Source organism: Vitis vinifera, chromosome 8 (assembly GCF_030704535.1).
Source record: "Vitis vinifera cultivar Pinot Noir 40024 chromosome 8, ASM3070453v1".
Lineage (NCBI taxonomy): Eukaryota > Viridiplantae > Streptophyta > Magnoliopsida > Vitales > Vitaceae > Vitis > Vitis vinifera.
The window spans coordinates 20,167,996-20,185,000 of record NC_081812.1 but is presented as its reverse complement, the minus strand read 5'-3'; the positions used below and the strand labels follow the sequence as shown (position 1 = coordinate 20,185,000).

The 17,005-nt window shown below is 34.6% G+C and overlaps 2 protein-coding genes across 3 annotated transcripts; one reads left to right on the top strand and one right to left on the bottom strand.

Moving 5' to 3' along the window:
• Positions 1-4,454: 4,454 nt before the first annotated feature.
• Positions 4,455-10,787, top strand: LOC100245118 (uncharacterized). 2 transcript variants are annotated; one of them, XM_002270358.5, is made up of 5 exons: positions 4,455-4,816; positions 9,290-9,390; positions 9,939-10,055; positions 10,140-10,241; positions 10,414-10,787. In XM_002270358.5, the coding sequence occupies exons 1-5, from the start codon at positions 4,489-4,491 to the stop codon at positions 10,582-10,584; spliced, it is 819 nt and encodes a 272-aa protein (XP_002270394.2). In that variant the 5' UTR covers positions 4,455-4,488; the 3' UTR covers positions 10,585-10,787. The 2 variants fall into 2 exon arrangements, with proteins under 2 accessions (XP_002270394.2, XP_010653979.2); XM_010655677.3 differs by having other exon boundaries at positions 10,400-10,787.
• A 4,020-nt stretch (positions 10,788-14,807) lies between these two features.
• On the bottom strand, positions 14,808-16,928 carry LOC100267549 (transcription factor RAX2). Its single transcript, XM_002270323.5, has 3 exons — positions 16,651-16,928; positions 16,397-16,526; positions 14,808-16,044 (listed from the first exon to the last, which is right to left on the bottom strand). Exons 1-3 carry the CDS (start codon positions 16,784-16,786, stop codon positions 15,282-15,284), a joined length of 1,029 nt encoding a protein of 342 aa, XP_002270359.1. The 5' UTR covers positions 16,787-16,928; the 3' UTR covers positions 14,808-15,281.
• Positions 16,929-17,005: the final 77 nt, after the last annotated feature.

Genomic DNA, 17,005 nt, shown 5'->3' with positions numbered 1-17,005 from the left:
AATAAAATAATAATTTATGTAGATGAAATTTAAGAACATAAAATATATATATATATATATATATATATTATTTTATATCTAAAAATATTTATAATCTTATTATTTAATTATTATACAAAATGTGTGTAAATAATAATCAGGAAGTTATTTGATCACAAATTTCTGTATCAAAGGTTGAGCTGGATTATTTCAATGTGGAAGTAATAAAATTCACAGGTGAGAATTGAGATGTACACCTCAGAGCTCTGGGCTCTATCTCACATGCCCGAAGGTTAAACTAACTCTAGATCTGCTGACTTGTAGTCACACGATGACACATAGGTACCATTGATGGAAAACATAGAAATAAACGATAAATTTGCTCAACTAAAATATTAATACGTGGCAGGGAATATGCTGATTGTATCATAATTTTTATTATTTACTTATCACGCGGTTTGGCCATAAAATATAGTCATTTTATGACGTGTAGGAGTTTAGGGAAAGAGAAGATTGGAAGTTACCTTCCACTAGGAAAAAAATTTAATATTGAATATCCATTCATTACTTTTTCATAATAAAATTTTAATAATAAAAATAAAATCATTTTAATAAAATTTTTATTTCTAATTTTATTTTATTTTATATAATAAATATTTTGTTTTTTAAATATTTTTAATTTTAAAAAAAATCAATATACTTTTTAGTTCTATCATTTTGTATAGTCTTTATAAGTTAAATTTTACTGATTACATTTCCATGACATAACCTATAATATTTATAAAAAAATTATTAATATTTAAATGTAATATCACAATGGCATATAGAGTTATGAAATATCTTATATAATAATCTTTATAACTTAGACTAATCAATAATTTAAGACACTTTCCAACAAATACAATTTCCAAACAAAAACAAATATTTTTAAATTTTAATTAATTAATTTATAAATAATATTTATCTTACAAATGCAAAATATGAAATATAAAAGTTATAAAATTTTGATATTCACTTATGTCATAAGTCAAATCTAAAATCTCTTTTACTTAATAGTTTTTGAGAGGCACTTAGTCTTAATTAATTTAAATTTTATATTATAAAAAATTATTAAAAAGTAAATCTATTATTTTTTTCACTTATAAATGGTTTAACTCTTTTTCAAATGCTTCTTTTTTAAATTGATAAAAAGTCCGTAAAAAAGACAAAAATATCATTATTTTATCTTTTTTTATTTTCTTTTTAATTTTGTTTATTATTATTTATTTTTTATCCTACTTTTATTATTATTATCGTTATTAGTTATATTAAGACTACTATTTTAATGTTAATGTTAATGTTATTATTTGATTTTTTTAATATTCATAACACAAACATATATATTAGTATTTTTAATATTATTTATTATTATTATTATTAGTTAATATTAATATTGATATTTGATGTATTGTTAGAAATATATGAATAATATTTATATTAACATGTATCCCATATTAATATTATTGTTGCATATAATTATTTATTTGTGGACCCTGCATTTCGGCTCAATGCGTTTCCCACTCGATGGCGAGCTCGATTTTTGTTTGAAAAACTATGATTTTTATTGATTAAGAAAATGACTTTGAGTCACCACTTATTTTTGTTTTATTTTTTAAAGGGTAAACAAAATAGGAAAGAAAAACCCTAAGTATGACTCCTTATTTGGAAAAGGTGATTTGCGAAAAATCGGATGGGGTTCGAGGGTCAGATTACTTATCAGGAAGGTATGGTAAAAACCGTAGCACTCCTCTAAGTCCCTAAAGTCGGGTCTCTACTAATAAAATAAAGCTAACATGACAATTGATGAGGAAATCAATGAATACTCAGAGCGAAATCATGCACATACAGGAGTCAGAAAAATGCATATAGACTAACTAGAGTGAGAATGAGTGTGTACTTGGGCAACGAACCATCATGCGCTACCAAGAGAGGAGGGTTAGTACACAATTAAAGAATAATCTCATGCATGTCATAGAGCAAAATAAATCAATCATGTATGATAATCAAGTCAATCAAATCTCATATGTCGGGCCCCCACTAAAGCTCGTTTTATCTTGCCTGAATCAATTCTGATAACTCCATTGTTCGGAATTACGGAATTTGATTCCTTGCTTATTTCAACACATTTTAAAAACAGAGGAAGTATGAAAATTGCTTGCTGGAAATAAAAGTGGCAACAAAGCTTTATTAAAAATGTGATTTTGGAACCTAAAGAAAATGCTCTAAGGATGAAGAAAAAGGTGGAATGTCGGTCGGACATAATTCCGGATGCGAGATCTCCGGAGAAGGTTGAACGTCGGCCGGACAGAATTCCGGATATGAGATATCCGGAGAAGATGGAACGTGGGCCGGACAGAATTTCGGATGTGAGATATCCGAGTGGAATGTCGGGAGAGAAGAATTCCGGATATGAGACATTCGGATAAGGTAGAATGTTGGCTGGACAGAATTCCGGATGTAAAGCATCCGGATGGAATGTCAGGGGAGAAGAATTCCGGATGCGAGACATCTGGATAAGGTAGAACGTGGTTATGAGTAGCATGAAGGATAGGTATGGGTTGTATGAATATGGGGGCTTGGGTGAGTGGTTTTAATGGGTATGTAAAGGAGTGAAGGATGACATGCACCCGTGAGACTCCATGTAAGCGAGGGAGTCAGATGGAGAATGAATGAGAGGAAGATGAGTGTGGTGGAAGATGCTTGATTCCTGCAAGCTTGAGTGAGGAAATGGGTATGACGACCTAGAGAAAGAGGTGGATAGATGAATGATGGGTATGGGGATGCTGATGAGGTGAGCTTTGCTGCCATGACAACTACTCCAGATTTTATAGGATCTCCTTCAAGTAGGGATCAGAGAAACAACCCGTTCCATGAACATGCGCCAGAAACAGAGGAAGATGAAAAAAAAACAGAGCACCAAAGAAAACGAATAAATAGATAAAACTACTGAGACTTCACTTCATGAATTATCAGTGAGTCCTCCGAGCAGGTGGGAAAATCATATCAAAAGCTACCATGGGCATGATTCTCGGGCATTTCATAATCATAATAGAGGCAAACCAAATTTATATTCACAATAGCAAGCACAAACACATGGTTATATCCCAACAAACAAACAAGTGGCCTTTAACATCCACCCCAAACAAATCACTGAGCATTCAAATGTCAATAAAAGATATAGAGGATTGATAAACATACCTGAAAATCCCTTTCTTTGTTGAATATTTGAGGCTTCCAACTCACTGTTTCATATTTCGTGGGTGTTTTGCTCAAAAATCCTTCTCAAACGACCATGGAAACACCTCTCACTCTCTCTATAGCTTCTCCAATATCTCCTCTCTCCCCCTAGTCTCTCCCTCTCTCCCTCAAAATATCACACTCTCCTTCCTTGAATATCCTCTAGCAGCCCCTCGGCACCTCTACTGCAGCTATCCCTCCTCTCCTGTTCCTCTTTTTTTTTTTTTTTTTTCGGTGTCTTGTTCCGCAAGCCACTCTTTTGCCTTCTTATTCACCGGTCAGCAAGCATGGTTTGCCCAACCACTCTCCCTGTCAGAAAACCTCCTCTGTTTCCCGAATTTGTCTTCCCAACGATCTCTGCTACAGCCACCTTTTCTGCCCCCCTCCTTCTACAGCTACCTTTTCTACTTGCTCCTTTTCTGCCCCGCTCCTTCTGCAGCCACCTTTTTTCTCTCTCATCCGCGCCCTTTGACGGCCTGTGGGACCCCCTTCCAGAAAGTTCATCCACATATCAAGGTCCTACTGCAGCTTCAAAAAGCGAGGTGGATTCCTTATGGGCACTAAGGATGTGACATGTGGCCCGCTGGGATAGTGACACCTGACTAAAAATGTGATCTGAAAAAACAAATAGAGAAAAAGTGACCCATGCTTAAATAGGGGGTCTACATTATTAATAAAAATAATATAAATAATATTTATATTAATAGTTTAATATTTTTTATCATTAAATGATTAAATATCTTTAGGAACAATTTGTATTTCTTTGTGAAGTCTCGTTTCCCAAGTTATTTTTGTTGAGTCTTAGAAATCTAATAATTGAAAGAAGTTAGATGAAATTAAAGAATCAAATTTTAGAATTTCTTAAGATTTAATTGTTTGATTAAAAGAATTTTCTTCCTTGATTTTATCAATTATTTTTATTAAGAAAAATTTTCAATAAAATTTATTTATTTATTTATTTTCTTTTGATAATAATGAAAAGATTTGATTTTATTTATAAGACTAAATTTTATAGTCATTTTTTTAACATATGTTATATGTTAAAAATATACGTCGGACGTATTATTTGTCGATTCTAGATTTGGTTGAATTAAATTAATAATAATAATAATAATAATAATAATATAATTGAGGTTGAAAATTTAAGTAGAAAATAATAGAAGGCCAGGGACCAACCGTTTGAAACCGGGTTTTATGCAATTTTGATTTCATTTACATCGTGAATAAAATGCGATGCTAATATCCATTTGTGGCTTCCGACTCTTTTCATGTCACTTTCCTTTTCTCCGCCCGCCCTTGTTTCTTCCTCCCTCCTCTCGACGCTTTCTCTCTCAACATTGCTCAATTTGTGCAATGGCGGAAACTGCAGCTCTATGCCTCTCTCCCTTCTCTTCGTTTTCTTCCATTTCTCGCTCCAGGGACGCCTCCTCTCCCCTTTCTTCACATTCTTTCAGTAAATTCTCAATTACCCGTCATCCGCCGCCCTCTCGCTACCCTCGATTCAGCGCCAAAGCTTCCGCGGATGATCCTTTCGGATTTTTCCCTTGGGACAACGAAAACGGTATTTTGTTTATTTCTCATGCCGTCTCTTCAATTTTGTGTTCTTTAGTTGAGAATCTCGATAATTTTTCTGAGTTCACTAGACCGTAATTTGTCCGTTCAATTCATTTCGCTTTTTATTCGATTCTTTGATCGGATATTTCTTAGCATTGATTTTGTTGATTTTGTAGTTTTAGAACTTATAACGGTTGAAATTATTTATGTGTTAGAATTCCGTTTGGTTTCCATAAATCTGAGGAAATCCCAATGATAATGTTGAGATTTTTGCAGCTGCTAATCTTCACCCAAACCTGTTATAGTGTCGCTAGTTTTCAGCAGTTGTTCTCTCTTTGTTTTACCAAAGCATTAGGGTTTTCTTTTTTTGCTGGAGTAAGAAAAATTGGGTTCAAGGATATGCCATTAGGGCTTGCTTGTTTTATTTTTTATTTCCCTTTTTCCTTTCTTAGGAGTGGTGATGAAAGTGCTCAAAAGGCTCTGGTGGCTTATGTATATATGGTCTGCCTTTTAATGTCCAAAAAAACTCCAACTAATCTTAGAATGGTATTTTAGAATAAGAATTGCAAATGTGTGATTGTTCGGTTGCCTTGAAGAGATATCTTCTGAATTTGAAATGTGGTTTTAGAAGAACCTAATAATGGGAGGAGGATTGAAGAAATTTAACATATAGTTTGTCTAAAGCTATTATTCGGTTAATTTCTTTATTTTATTTTATTTTTTTAAATTCTAGATTATTCATCCAATAGAAAAACATTAAAAACAAAAAAGGAATGGGTGGATGCAGTTGAGAAAATGGCTCATGTTAATTTGCAGAATGGAAATCTGGCTCAAATGCTTTTCATGTGATGACTTTCCATCTTCACTAATGAAATGGTTGATCTAATGATTGGACTGATCTCTTTATGCTGGCTGTTACTCTAGATGATTTGGGGCCATAAAAGGAAGAAAAAAAAAGGGATTTCTGTTTTATCTAACCCTAGTCCAATCTTTCTCATAAGGACGTCTGCTAAGGGCTTAACAACAACCATTTTTTTTGTTAGTCTTGATTTGTCTTTTAAGTAGTTAAGTCTATTTGAATTTTATCATATTCAGGGTGTTAGCTAAGATGCTGACTTCAAGCCATGAAATTGGGCTTTTGCACTTCATTCAAGTTAGATTAAGATGTGATGGTGTCAACTTTGTAATGAAGAATTGAGTTGCTTTAAGATTGGCACATTCCTCTTGAGAAAAAAACAGTTGTTATAAATGATTTGATACTTGCTTATAGTAAGTCATGAACAACATCGAATACTTGTTCTTTTAAGAAACCACTTTGCTTAATGAATGGTACCATGCAATCCTTCTACTTCTTCATTCTTTTCTTGTTCAGAAAAGCAAAAGTGACAAAATAGTCAAGGCACAAAAGTGATGAAAATGAGAAAGAACAGAAACTTCTGTCTCCCTCCCTCCCTCTCTCTCTCTACACACACACACACACACACACACACACACACACATATATATATATATATATATATATATATTGTTGTCCATTTGCATTTCTTTTTTTCATGTGTATGAAATCATTTGGTGAAATGGGAATGATGTGGCAAATAACATTTTTGTTGATAATCACTCATATTCAAATCTGCTGTGATTTAAAACTTTCAAAGAAAATTAATATATTTTAATGCATGTTTTTTAGTTAAAGGACACAATTTTACCTCTCTGCAAAGCCTGGCATTTAACATGAGCTGGTAAACTTTGTCCAGTAATTAAATAGGTCCCCACTGCATATGAGTTATTCTATATTTTTCCTCTGTAAAAACTAAGCATTTCCTTCTCAATTTTCCATAATGCAGGTATTATTCTAGCTGATCTGTCAGTTTATTATAGATGATTGGCATCTTTTCTATTGCATACTGAGTCTGCCTCCCCAATTTTAGAAGCACCAAATAATGGGAGGGTTGAAGAAATTTAACATATAGTTTGTCTTAAGCAATTATTGGGTTCATTTAGTTATTTTTGCAAAATTTTAGACCTTACATTCAATAGCTAAAAAATAAAATAAAAAAGGAATGGGTGGATGTTGTTGAGGAGATGACTAATGTTAATTAGCAGAATGGAAATGTGGCTTGAATGCTTTTCATTTTATGACTTACCATCTTCACCAATGAAATGGTTTAGCTAATGAGACTGATCTTATTGTGATAGCTTAATACTATAGATGATTTGGACAGGAAAAGGGGCAAAGAAAAAGGATTTCTGTTTTATCACCCTGGTCATCCAACCTTTCCGTAGGGGGCTTTTCTTAGTGATTTTAAAAAGAACCATTTTTTTTTCAGGAAAAATAAAAAATGTGTGTGTAACTGCAACACCATTAATCTTGATTTGTCTTTTAAGAAGTAGTAAAGTTTATTTGTACTTTTTTGCCTATTAAAAAAATTTTATTTGAATTTAATCATATTCAGGGTGTTAGTCCAAGATTCTGACTCCAAGCCATGAAATTGGCTTTTACACTTCATAGAAGTTAGATTAAGATGTGATGGCGTCAACTTTGTATTGAAGAATCAGGTAGCTTTCAGATTTGCGCATTCTTCTGGAGAAAAAAGCATCTGTTATAAATGCTTTGTTACTTATAATAACTCATGAACAACATGGAAAACTTGTTCTTTTAAGAAACCACTTTGCTTAATGAGTGGTACCATGCAATCCTTCTACTTCATTATTTTTTTGTTCAGAAAAGTAAAATGACAAATAGTTAAGCACAAAATTGATGAAAATGAGAAAGAACAGGAACTTCTATATATATAGTTGTGATTTGCATTTCTATTTTTCATGTGTATGAAATCAGTTGGTGGCAGGAGAATGATGCTTCCTTAAGGATTTAAAAATTTCAAAGCAAATTAACATACTTTAATGTGTATTTTTGTTGTTGGACACCATTTTACCTTCCTGCAAAGCCTGGCATTTAATATGAGCTGGTAAACCGTGTCTGGTAATTAAATAGGTCCCTACCTCATATGATTTTTTTATTTTTTATTTTTTTATTTTTATGTAAAAACCAAACATTTCCTTCTTTCTTTTTTCTTTCTTTTTCTATGTAAAAACTATGGTTTTAAAAACCGGGCTAGACCGGTCAGTCTGACTGTCATCCGGTCACAGTTTCGGTCTGGTCCGGTGGATTGGACCGGAAGATGGTTGAACCAAAATAGGACCGGGTGAACCGGCGAACCGGATAGTTCAACCATTTATTTATTTTTTAATAGTATCCTCCTCCCTCCCCCCCAACACCCCCTGGGCCCCAGCTCAAGCGCCTGCCAGGCTGCCACTGCCTTTGACGAACTCCCCGCCCCCCGTGGGAAACCAGTCTCTCTGCCCTTACCCCCACCCCCTCTTCTTGTCCACCAAAGCCCCTTGCGCCGCCCTAGCTCCAGCACCTGCTGCCTGCCGGCAACGACTCCCCCGGCCAAACCAGTCATTGCACCTCCCCCTCGCGCAGCCCCCTGACCAAACCAATCTCCCCCCATGCAGAGCATCAGCAATATTTGCTGCCCCACACCCTCCCTTCCTGCGCACCAACGCCCCCCTTGCATCGCCACCGCAGCACCCCCCTCCCATATTCTCTTCCGGTGGCGCCTCGTCCCCCTTCCTTTCCACATTTTTATTTACCTTATTCATCTCCATTATTATTTATTATTTTTTAATTTTACGATTTTTAAAACTTGTCATTTTAATTTAAATATAATTTTAAATAAATTTTTTATATTTTAAAATAGATTTTTGATTTAAAATAAATTTTAAGATTTCTAATTTTAAATTAAAATTCTGATTTTAATTTAAATTTCTAATTTTCAAATAATTTTATGATTTTCAAATAAAATTTTAATTTTTAAATAATATATAAATTATATTATTTCTATTTTTATAATTATTTTTAATTTTAATAATATATAAATTATATAATTATGATGTCACTGGTTCGACCATCGGTCCGACCAATGAACTGTGAACCAGTAATTTTTCTAGTTCAATGACTGGTTCGATTCTAAAAACATTGATAAAAACCAAACATTTCCTTTTAAATCTTTCGTATTTTAGGTATTATTCTAGCTAATCTGTCTATTTTTTTATAAATGATTGGCATCTTTTCTATTAAAATGTTGTCCACATGATTGCACCTAAGATTCTGTTGTGGACGTTATGAAGCTTGCCTCCTTCTCTGTGTTGTGGCTGTTGTTTTATTTCCTACTATTCACATCAAACTTTGAATGATTCCTTTTGCGCAAAAGTAATGGTTGCTTTTAGGTGTTCTGCCTCATGGCATGTCATGATTCAAGCGTGTGCCTGATTATTATGCAGTGTCATCATATGTTTAACATGGATCAATATTTGTTTATTAGTTTATTAATTACATGACTAGGAGACCTCTTTTTTTTTTTCTTACAAATTTCTTGCCACTTAAGGAAATTGTTTGATTTTTATCATTCTCCTTCAGATATTCAATGGGTCCCTGAGGAGCGAGTCACATTGTTCACTGCTGATGGGCTCATTCAGATTGGAGGCTCCTTGGTGCCTCGGCATGTCCCTTCTTCAGATGTATGATTTTGTTAGAATTCATTTATTCTTTTATAATAAAGGGAAAGAAAAGAAGTTATGAAAAATTAAGGGTTTGATTACATGAAACATCATTAGATCTATAGGTGCTTCAGTGATGATAAGTTAGTCAGTTGTTGGCAAGAAAAACCCTTCTGTGTTTTTCCCATGGTTCAGAGTCGAATGGTTCCATCAATAACCATTCAGTTTTCGATCGCATAGCAGAGTCTGCTTCCCCAATTTGCTTTTTCTAGATACTGGGACATTTTTCTTGTCAATGGATGGGAGTTTGTTCAAAATTTACCTGGAGTTCTTATTGACACCAGCTCAAGGTTTTTACTTCACATTATGATCAGCCTCCCAGTTTTATTCTGATATTTTGGAATACTAAATAAATCCGTGAGCATGATAGCTATGATCTTATAGACTCTAGATAAGATCTTGAGCATCCCTATTTCCTCTTTTGCTCATTGTTGGATTCAGGATCCAATCAGCTGAAGAATGTTTTTTTTTACATATCCTATTAAAAAGTGTATGTTTTATACATGCAGAAAAAGCACAGGAGATCAAGAACTCAAAAATTTCAACGCTTTCAGGAGAGTGATTACTTGGACCCAAAGCAGAAGGGCCTTTGTCTAGGTGCACTATTTGATATTGCAGCAACAAATGTAAGCAATTCTATTATTGTTTATAAGTGAGTCCTGGATTTTGCAAGCCCTTTGTCTAATGCATGAGGGAACTGGCCATTCCAGGGACTTGACATGGGCAGAAGGCTCTGTATCTTTGGGTTTTGCCGTTCCATTGAGATGCTAAGTGACGTTGTAGAAGATACTGTTTTGGAGCATGGTGGGGAGGTATCTGAAATGTCCACATGTCTTTTTGATTTATTTTTAGGTTCCATTTTGATTGTTCTAGATGTATAACAAAGCCCAGTTCTGTATTGGTTTAGTTAGTTTAATTATGAGGCATATATTTTCATGGACATTCAAAACCGGTCTCATGGGATATGTAGCCTTCAATGTTCAGGTCGTTGCTGCGGAGAAGGCGAGCAAGGGCGGTTTGCACGAAAAGCTCACAATGACAGTTGCAGTGCCACTACTTTGGGGGGTTCCCCCTGCTTCGGAAACACTCCACCTTGCTGTTAGAAGTGGCGGAGGGATTGTAGAGAAGATTTATTGGCAATGGGACTTTCTGTAGATGAATTTATCTTAATTCTAACCATCATTGTGCATTCTGTACATAAAATCCCCGTGTTCCCGTGTACAAAAAAAGGAAAAAAAAAAAAAAAGAACACCCAAATGCTGCATCCAATTATGCAAGGATACCATTGTTCTTGAAAATGAAAATGCAAAATTACTATTTGTCATGTACATTTCATAAATATATTAACATTGAATTTAGTGCTTATGATGTACATAGATCCTGCAGTATCATTGACGAGGACTGATGGACAATTCATTTGGTTCAAATTCTTCTTTTGACGGATTGCAGCCAAAAAAGTCACCGAAGGTAAAATATGCTTACCCTTTGTTCCGGTATCAGGTGTATCAGGTGCTTGTTCTCAAACAAATTTCTTTAGGTTTCTGCTTTACTTACAAACCCTCAAAACTCACACCAGAAATCTCTGATCTCCCCCTCTTCTGATCGCCTCTCAACTGGAACGATCAGGACAAGAAGAACGATTCAAGCAGTCCCTGATTCCTTCAGCTTCACTACGCATCCCACGGTTATGTCAAATCAAATAGTTTCTGACAACCAATAATTGTGTCATAGTCATTTCATTTCATAAAGAGACAAAAATGGTGCCAATCCCACTCCTGGGTTAGGCCAGAAATGTTGATGCCTTTATAAAACGCATTTTAATTCTGCAATTCATTGCCTACATGTGTATTAGCATTAGAGGCATAAAATTTGATGCGATCTGTCGCCATAAGTGTGGGGTCTGGATCAATGGATTTTGGATCGGTTTACTTTAAGTTGAATACATCTATTTAATAATCTGCTTAATTATTTAATTATAATTTTAAATTATTTAATGTATATTTGATTCATTTTAAATTTATTTTTAAATAAATATGTCTATTAAATAATAAATGTATTTAATTGAGATATTAATTATATAAACTTCTATAAAATTATGTTGTGTTTATTTTTTGACTGAATAGAATAAATAAGAGATAATTGTGTTTTGGATCCCGTTGGACTCAAAAATTAAGATTTGGTCCATAAAAGTTATATAATTGATGAGAAAAATATAAAATGTGAAGAGACCAATATACCCTTCAAAACTATTTTGAATATTTTTTATCACAGTATTTGATAAACTTTTTTATCTTAATTTTTTTTAATAATTATTTTGAAAATTTATTATTTTTAGAAAACTAACTTTAAAAAAAAATTCTAAAAATATATCATTTAAAAAAAATAATTTTGACATACTTTTAGTTATTTTTTACATACATAATTTTAAAAAGTATATATTTTTCAAGATGTTTGATTTTTAAATAATAATAATAATAATAATAATTTATTTTTATTTTTTTGAAAAATGATATATTTTTTTCAAATCACTAAATTAAATTAAATTTTATTGAGGTTTACAAAAGGAATAAAATTTAAATTAATATTTTTCTACTTTTTTTTTTTTTATAGTCAATAAAGGTCATTTTTAGAAAGATAAAAAATTCAAATCATTATTTTCAATTTTCACACCTTTTCTAGGTTTTGGGTTTAAGTGGTAAACTTATATGGACCAAAACTTAATTTTTGGATCCAACTAGGTCCAAAATACAATTGTCCCAAAAAATAAAATATTTAATTTTTTATATTTATTTAATAATAACATGTTGATATCAATTAATACAAGTAAATTGAACGTATTAATAATAAATTAAATTATATTAATAAGTTATTTTTAACTTAATAGAAAAAGTTTAAAAAAACAAACACCATTTAACTCAACATAATTATATATATAAAGACATAATTTTTAAACTGAGTTATGCCGTGTATGATATTTTTTTAATAAGTGAATAGTATTTGAATTTGAGTTGATCTTTTTAAACTTTATCACAACTTAAACATGACCTACCAACATGAATGGAAACCCTTTTAAGTAACACAATGTTTTTTTACCCAAAAGTTGAACAGAAGGAAAAAGAAAAAGCTGGGCTTTTATCTACATACCATTCACATGTTCATCCAGCATCCATTATGATACACCCACCCACTGATGAAAATTCTACCTGTTTTTTTTTTATTATTATTATTTTAGTAGTGGATTTCATTACTTGATTACGGGGATCATGTCACTCTTTCCTTGATTTGATATCTCACACAGTACTACAAATCTGAAATCCACAACAATTTATATATATTGCCTTGTTACCTAAATCAGTGGCATGAACAAAAAATGAAGACTGATTCCATTATCCTCGTGCGTTCAGATGCCGTGTGGGAATGAATTGGTTAAAATTTCTTTTGAATACGAGACTTGAAACCTCACGTTGTTCATTTAAGATCACTGAAATTATTCGCATGGAAGTGAAGTCGTGATTTTCCTGTCACGCACTGTATAGCATAGACACCCTACCCATTTGTGGCTCTTGGAACTTGAGCAGGTTTTCTCTGGGATTAGATATGGTGAAGAGGACAAGGGATGGATGGGATATGATGGTGGGAGGTGCTACTTTGAATTCAAAGGTGTTGCCTTTTGACTGTGTTTCCTGAAAGTTGAGTGGGATATTGACAACAGGTTCTGTATGTCCTCTCAGGACCAATTTTGATTCTCATTATGTTGCTATCTCATTCAATGTAATGGAACATAAGGTTGAATTTTTGGTCTATTTTGTGGGACCAGAGTGTATTCCACTGCTCAGAGACTAGTACTACATTCATGGACCTCATGGTATACCACCAACCTCCGTGCGATGAGCCGCCTCACCATGGTTGGGCGCTTGGGTTACATTTTTATTGTTTTCAAGCCAACCTTTAATTACCATCGAAGATTATTGTTTGAGATATATGAACCGGCATGTATAAATTTATTATGATTCAATGGTTGCATCAGATGTGGCAGTCATGGCCACCATTATTTGAATATAAAGGGGGTTGAAAATATGATATAAAGAATAGCAGCCAGGAGGAAGAAAGTTAAACACCCAGGACCCACTTCATGGGCAAATTGCCTTTTTTTGACTGAGGGGGAAGCCGTATCCAGTTGCTGGAGAAAGGCAAGCCAAGTCTGTCTTGAGGCTTAAAAGCAAGGGCCTCCTCCCCTATGTCCATAGAACCTGGTTATGCCTTTGGGAGAAAGAAAAAAAAGAAAGTGGAATTCTTAGGGTTGCTTCTTTATTATGCCTTTGCCAAGAGAAGCTGAATCCAAAGGCTGCTCTGGAAAAGCTAGCGGTCTTCTAAAAGTTCATGCATGATGATTAAACCCCAAAATCTCCCCCACTAACTTTTCTCAGACAAGGAAAAACAACCCAAAGATGAGAAAGAAAACTTGTTGAGATTTTAGTCCTGTTCGTCAACTCATGTTCATTTCATTTTTGCTCAGTCTCCGAATGAAATTTGTATTTGATTCCCCTTTCAAGCAAATTCCAAAATCTCCATCTGTTGAAGAAGGCATAAATGGCATCTCAAGATAACGTTTGATGGGGCAGTAGGTGCCACTGCCACACCTTTTGACCTTTTACACTCCACTAGAAAAGACATTCCCAGAAAAGTTTTATTCATTTGATCTTTAATAAAAAAAAGATGGCCTATAGCTGGCAAACCTCATTAATCTAATCTAATCTGAGAAGCAAACAAAATGGTGAAGAGGTCAATGCATTCGTCTTTCAAACATTGCTTTCTTTTTTTCTTGTGATAAATTAAAATAATTCATTTTTGTCCGGACAACACAGCAAAACCCCATCAACCAATGATCAACCCAAGGCACTATCATTAATTTTTGGAGCTCTTGGACTGTTTCTCGACGAGGATTCTCTATTCATTTGCATTAAAAAGATGGATTTCGATTTCCCCATTTTAAATATCTGTTCCCCTACTTGGCTTTGTTTATGGTTAAATTCATTTTCTAATGGAGCCCTTTGCCCCTCCTGGGCCTCCTTCCCCACCCCTAGTCCTAATCAAGCGGTCATCAGTGATGGAAACGAGGCTCACATGTGTCATCCCACACCTTAAACCATAAATTAATGAAATCCAATTTTGAATGATAATATCTTATTGATTTTCATTTTGAATCATGTTTACCTCAAGCCCATGTCATAATCGGAGCTGCCCAAGGCTTTTTCGCCCAGTGTCGCCCAATCATAGTTAAAATAAGATCACAAGCAAAAGCAACTGATGAGACACATGAGCTTTCATACTACAGTGCGTTTGAAAATTAAGAGGAGTTTTTAAAGAAGCCTGGATCAGGATTAACATCAAGTCACTTTAAAGCGCTGGTACGATAATGACCATAAAAATCAAAGGCTTTCACAATGGGCATGAGCCTTGAACATATTCAAATTTTAAAAGCCTAAAACCAGAATCATATGTACTACTCAGCAATTAAAAGGCAGGAAATGTAGGAATAAATAAAGAAAGAAACATGCATGCAGCATGCCTGCTTTGAAGTTTGATTCTTGAAAAGATGATGGGGTTCCCTACTTTCCATGACATTTATTTTCTGAATGGGTGCAGTTAACTGTACTAACACATACATCACTTCCCAAAAAGAAATGCACAAAGGAAACTTTTACCATGTACTGTCAAAAAAAAGGGCTTCCAAGTTCCATCAAAAGAACAACTCTCATAACTCCCCCCACAAACTCAGTCTAAATCTGAATCTTCAGCCCATCCACCACACCTTACCCTTCAAATCTTTCTGATTCTACTCACAGTCAGCATCAGTAGTACACGACTCTTTCTTCTGTCTTGTTTTCATCGAAGGAAAAGTTGTTACAGAGATTAGCGCTAATAAGCTGCTTAAACTCCTCAAGACCTAAGTCTAATGGAGGTTCTCCCAACATCCCATTTGGCCTCTGATCAGTCCACCCATGACTACCACTACCACCGCCACCTCCACTACTATTTGAAATCATGAACCTCTGGTTTTGATCATCAAGCCCAGTGTAGACATAATTCTGAAAACCCAGTTGCTCGTATCTACCACCAACAGCACCATACTGATCATACTCCGGCTCTTTGCCTTGACTGATTTGGTTGCTTCCGCTCCCATCATCAGAACTAGAACTAGCTTCAATGAGAAGATTGTCTTTCACTTGGTAATGATGTACAGGACTCGCAAAGCCCTCCTGGGGATGAATAGCAGCAGCAGCTGTGGAACCAGTGTTGATGTTCAAAAGGCTTGATGGGATTGATGAAATGGGTTCAAGACGTGCGAATGACGTTGGGGTCGGAGCTGCTGGAGTGTAATAAGGGTTGCTGCTGTTGCTTTCATATGATGATGAAGTTGCTGTTGTTGTTACCGCATGTGAAGGTGATGATAACGATGAATAGGTTTGAAGATGATGAGAGAAGGTAGCTTGATGGGGTTTTCTCTGAGATACAGGCACCATCCCCATGAGTTTCTTCTTCAGCTTGGTGTTCCAGTAGTTCTTGATATCGTTATCAGTCCTCCCCGGCAAGTAATTTGCTATTACTGACCACCTGCAGTTTTTTGGGAATAAGTTCCATTAGAAGAAACATGACTGGGATTCTTGGTGAAATTCTTACTCAGTATTACGGGAGATCTAAACTCGGCATGCATGCACTGCAACAAAAACTAATTAATATTGTCTGAAACTAGCAGAACTCTCAATACTTTCCTTCAAGAATCCTCTTCTTTTCTTTTTTGGTTCTCAAAGTGCTTGTGATAAACTTCATGGTGTGTGTAAAAGAAAGAATGATTGAAGAAAACCCAGAACAATTTGGGCAAGGAATGATGAAAAATATGAACCAGAAACAGAAAAGCCATGGAAAAAAAAAGGGGGGAAATGATGGAAAAGAAAGATGACCGTACTTGCTTCCAATGCTAGCAAAGACGCTGCAGATGATCCTATCTTCATCATCAGAGAATTCTCCATGTTTAATGTTGGGTCTGAGATAGTTCAACCATCTCAATCTGCAGCTTTTCCCACATCTCTTAAGACCTGATCATACAAACCAACAGTACCACTCAAGATCACAAACAAAACAGGAAAAAGGCAAGAAGAAACGCTACAAATCAAAGCCATTCTCATGGACAGAATGTTATTTTTCTGGAGAAGAACTTACCAGCTTTTTGTGGGAGAGCAATCCAATTTCCCCCAGTCCCATATTTCTCAATATACTCCTTAAGCTTTGAGTCTTCTTCAGGTGACCATGGGCCTTTCTTCACATTTGCCTTGTCACAGCAAGGAGCTCTTCCCATTTCTCTCCCTCCTCAGATCTTCAGTGCTCCCCTCCAAGATGGACTTGATGATTTGTTGATGGTGCCTTTGCTTGCTTGCATAGAAGACATTTGGGGTTTGGACACTTCTAAGGGTATATATATATATATATTCATAGAAGAAATATATTAGCAGAAAGAGATGCAGAAGTCAAAAGGACAGCCCCTAATTTCAATCATGAGTTTTCCAACTCCTCTGAT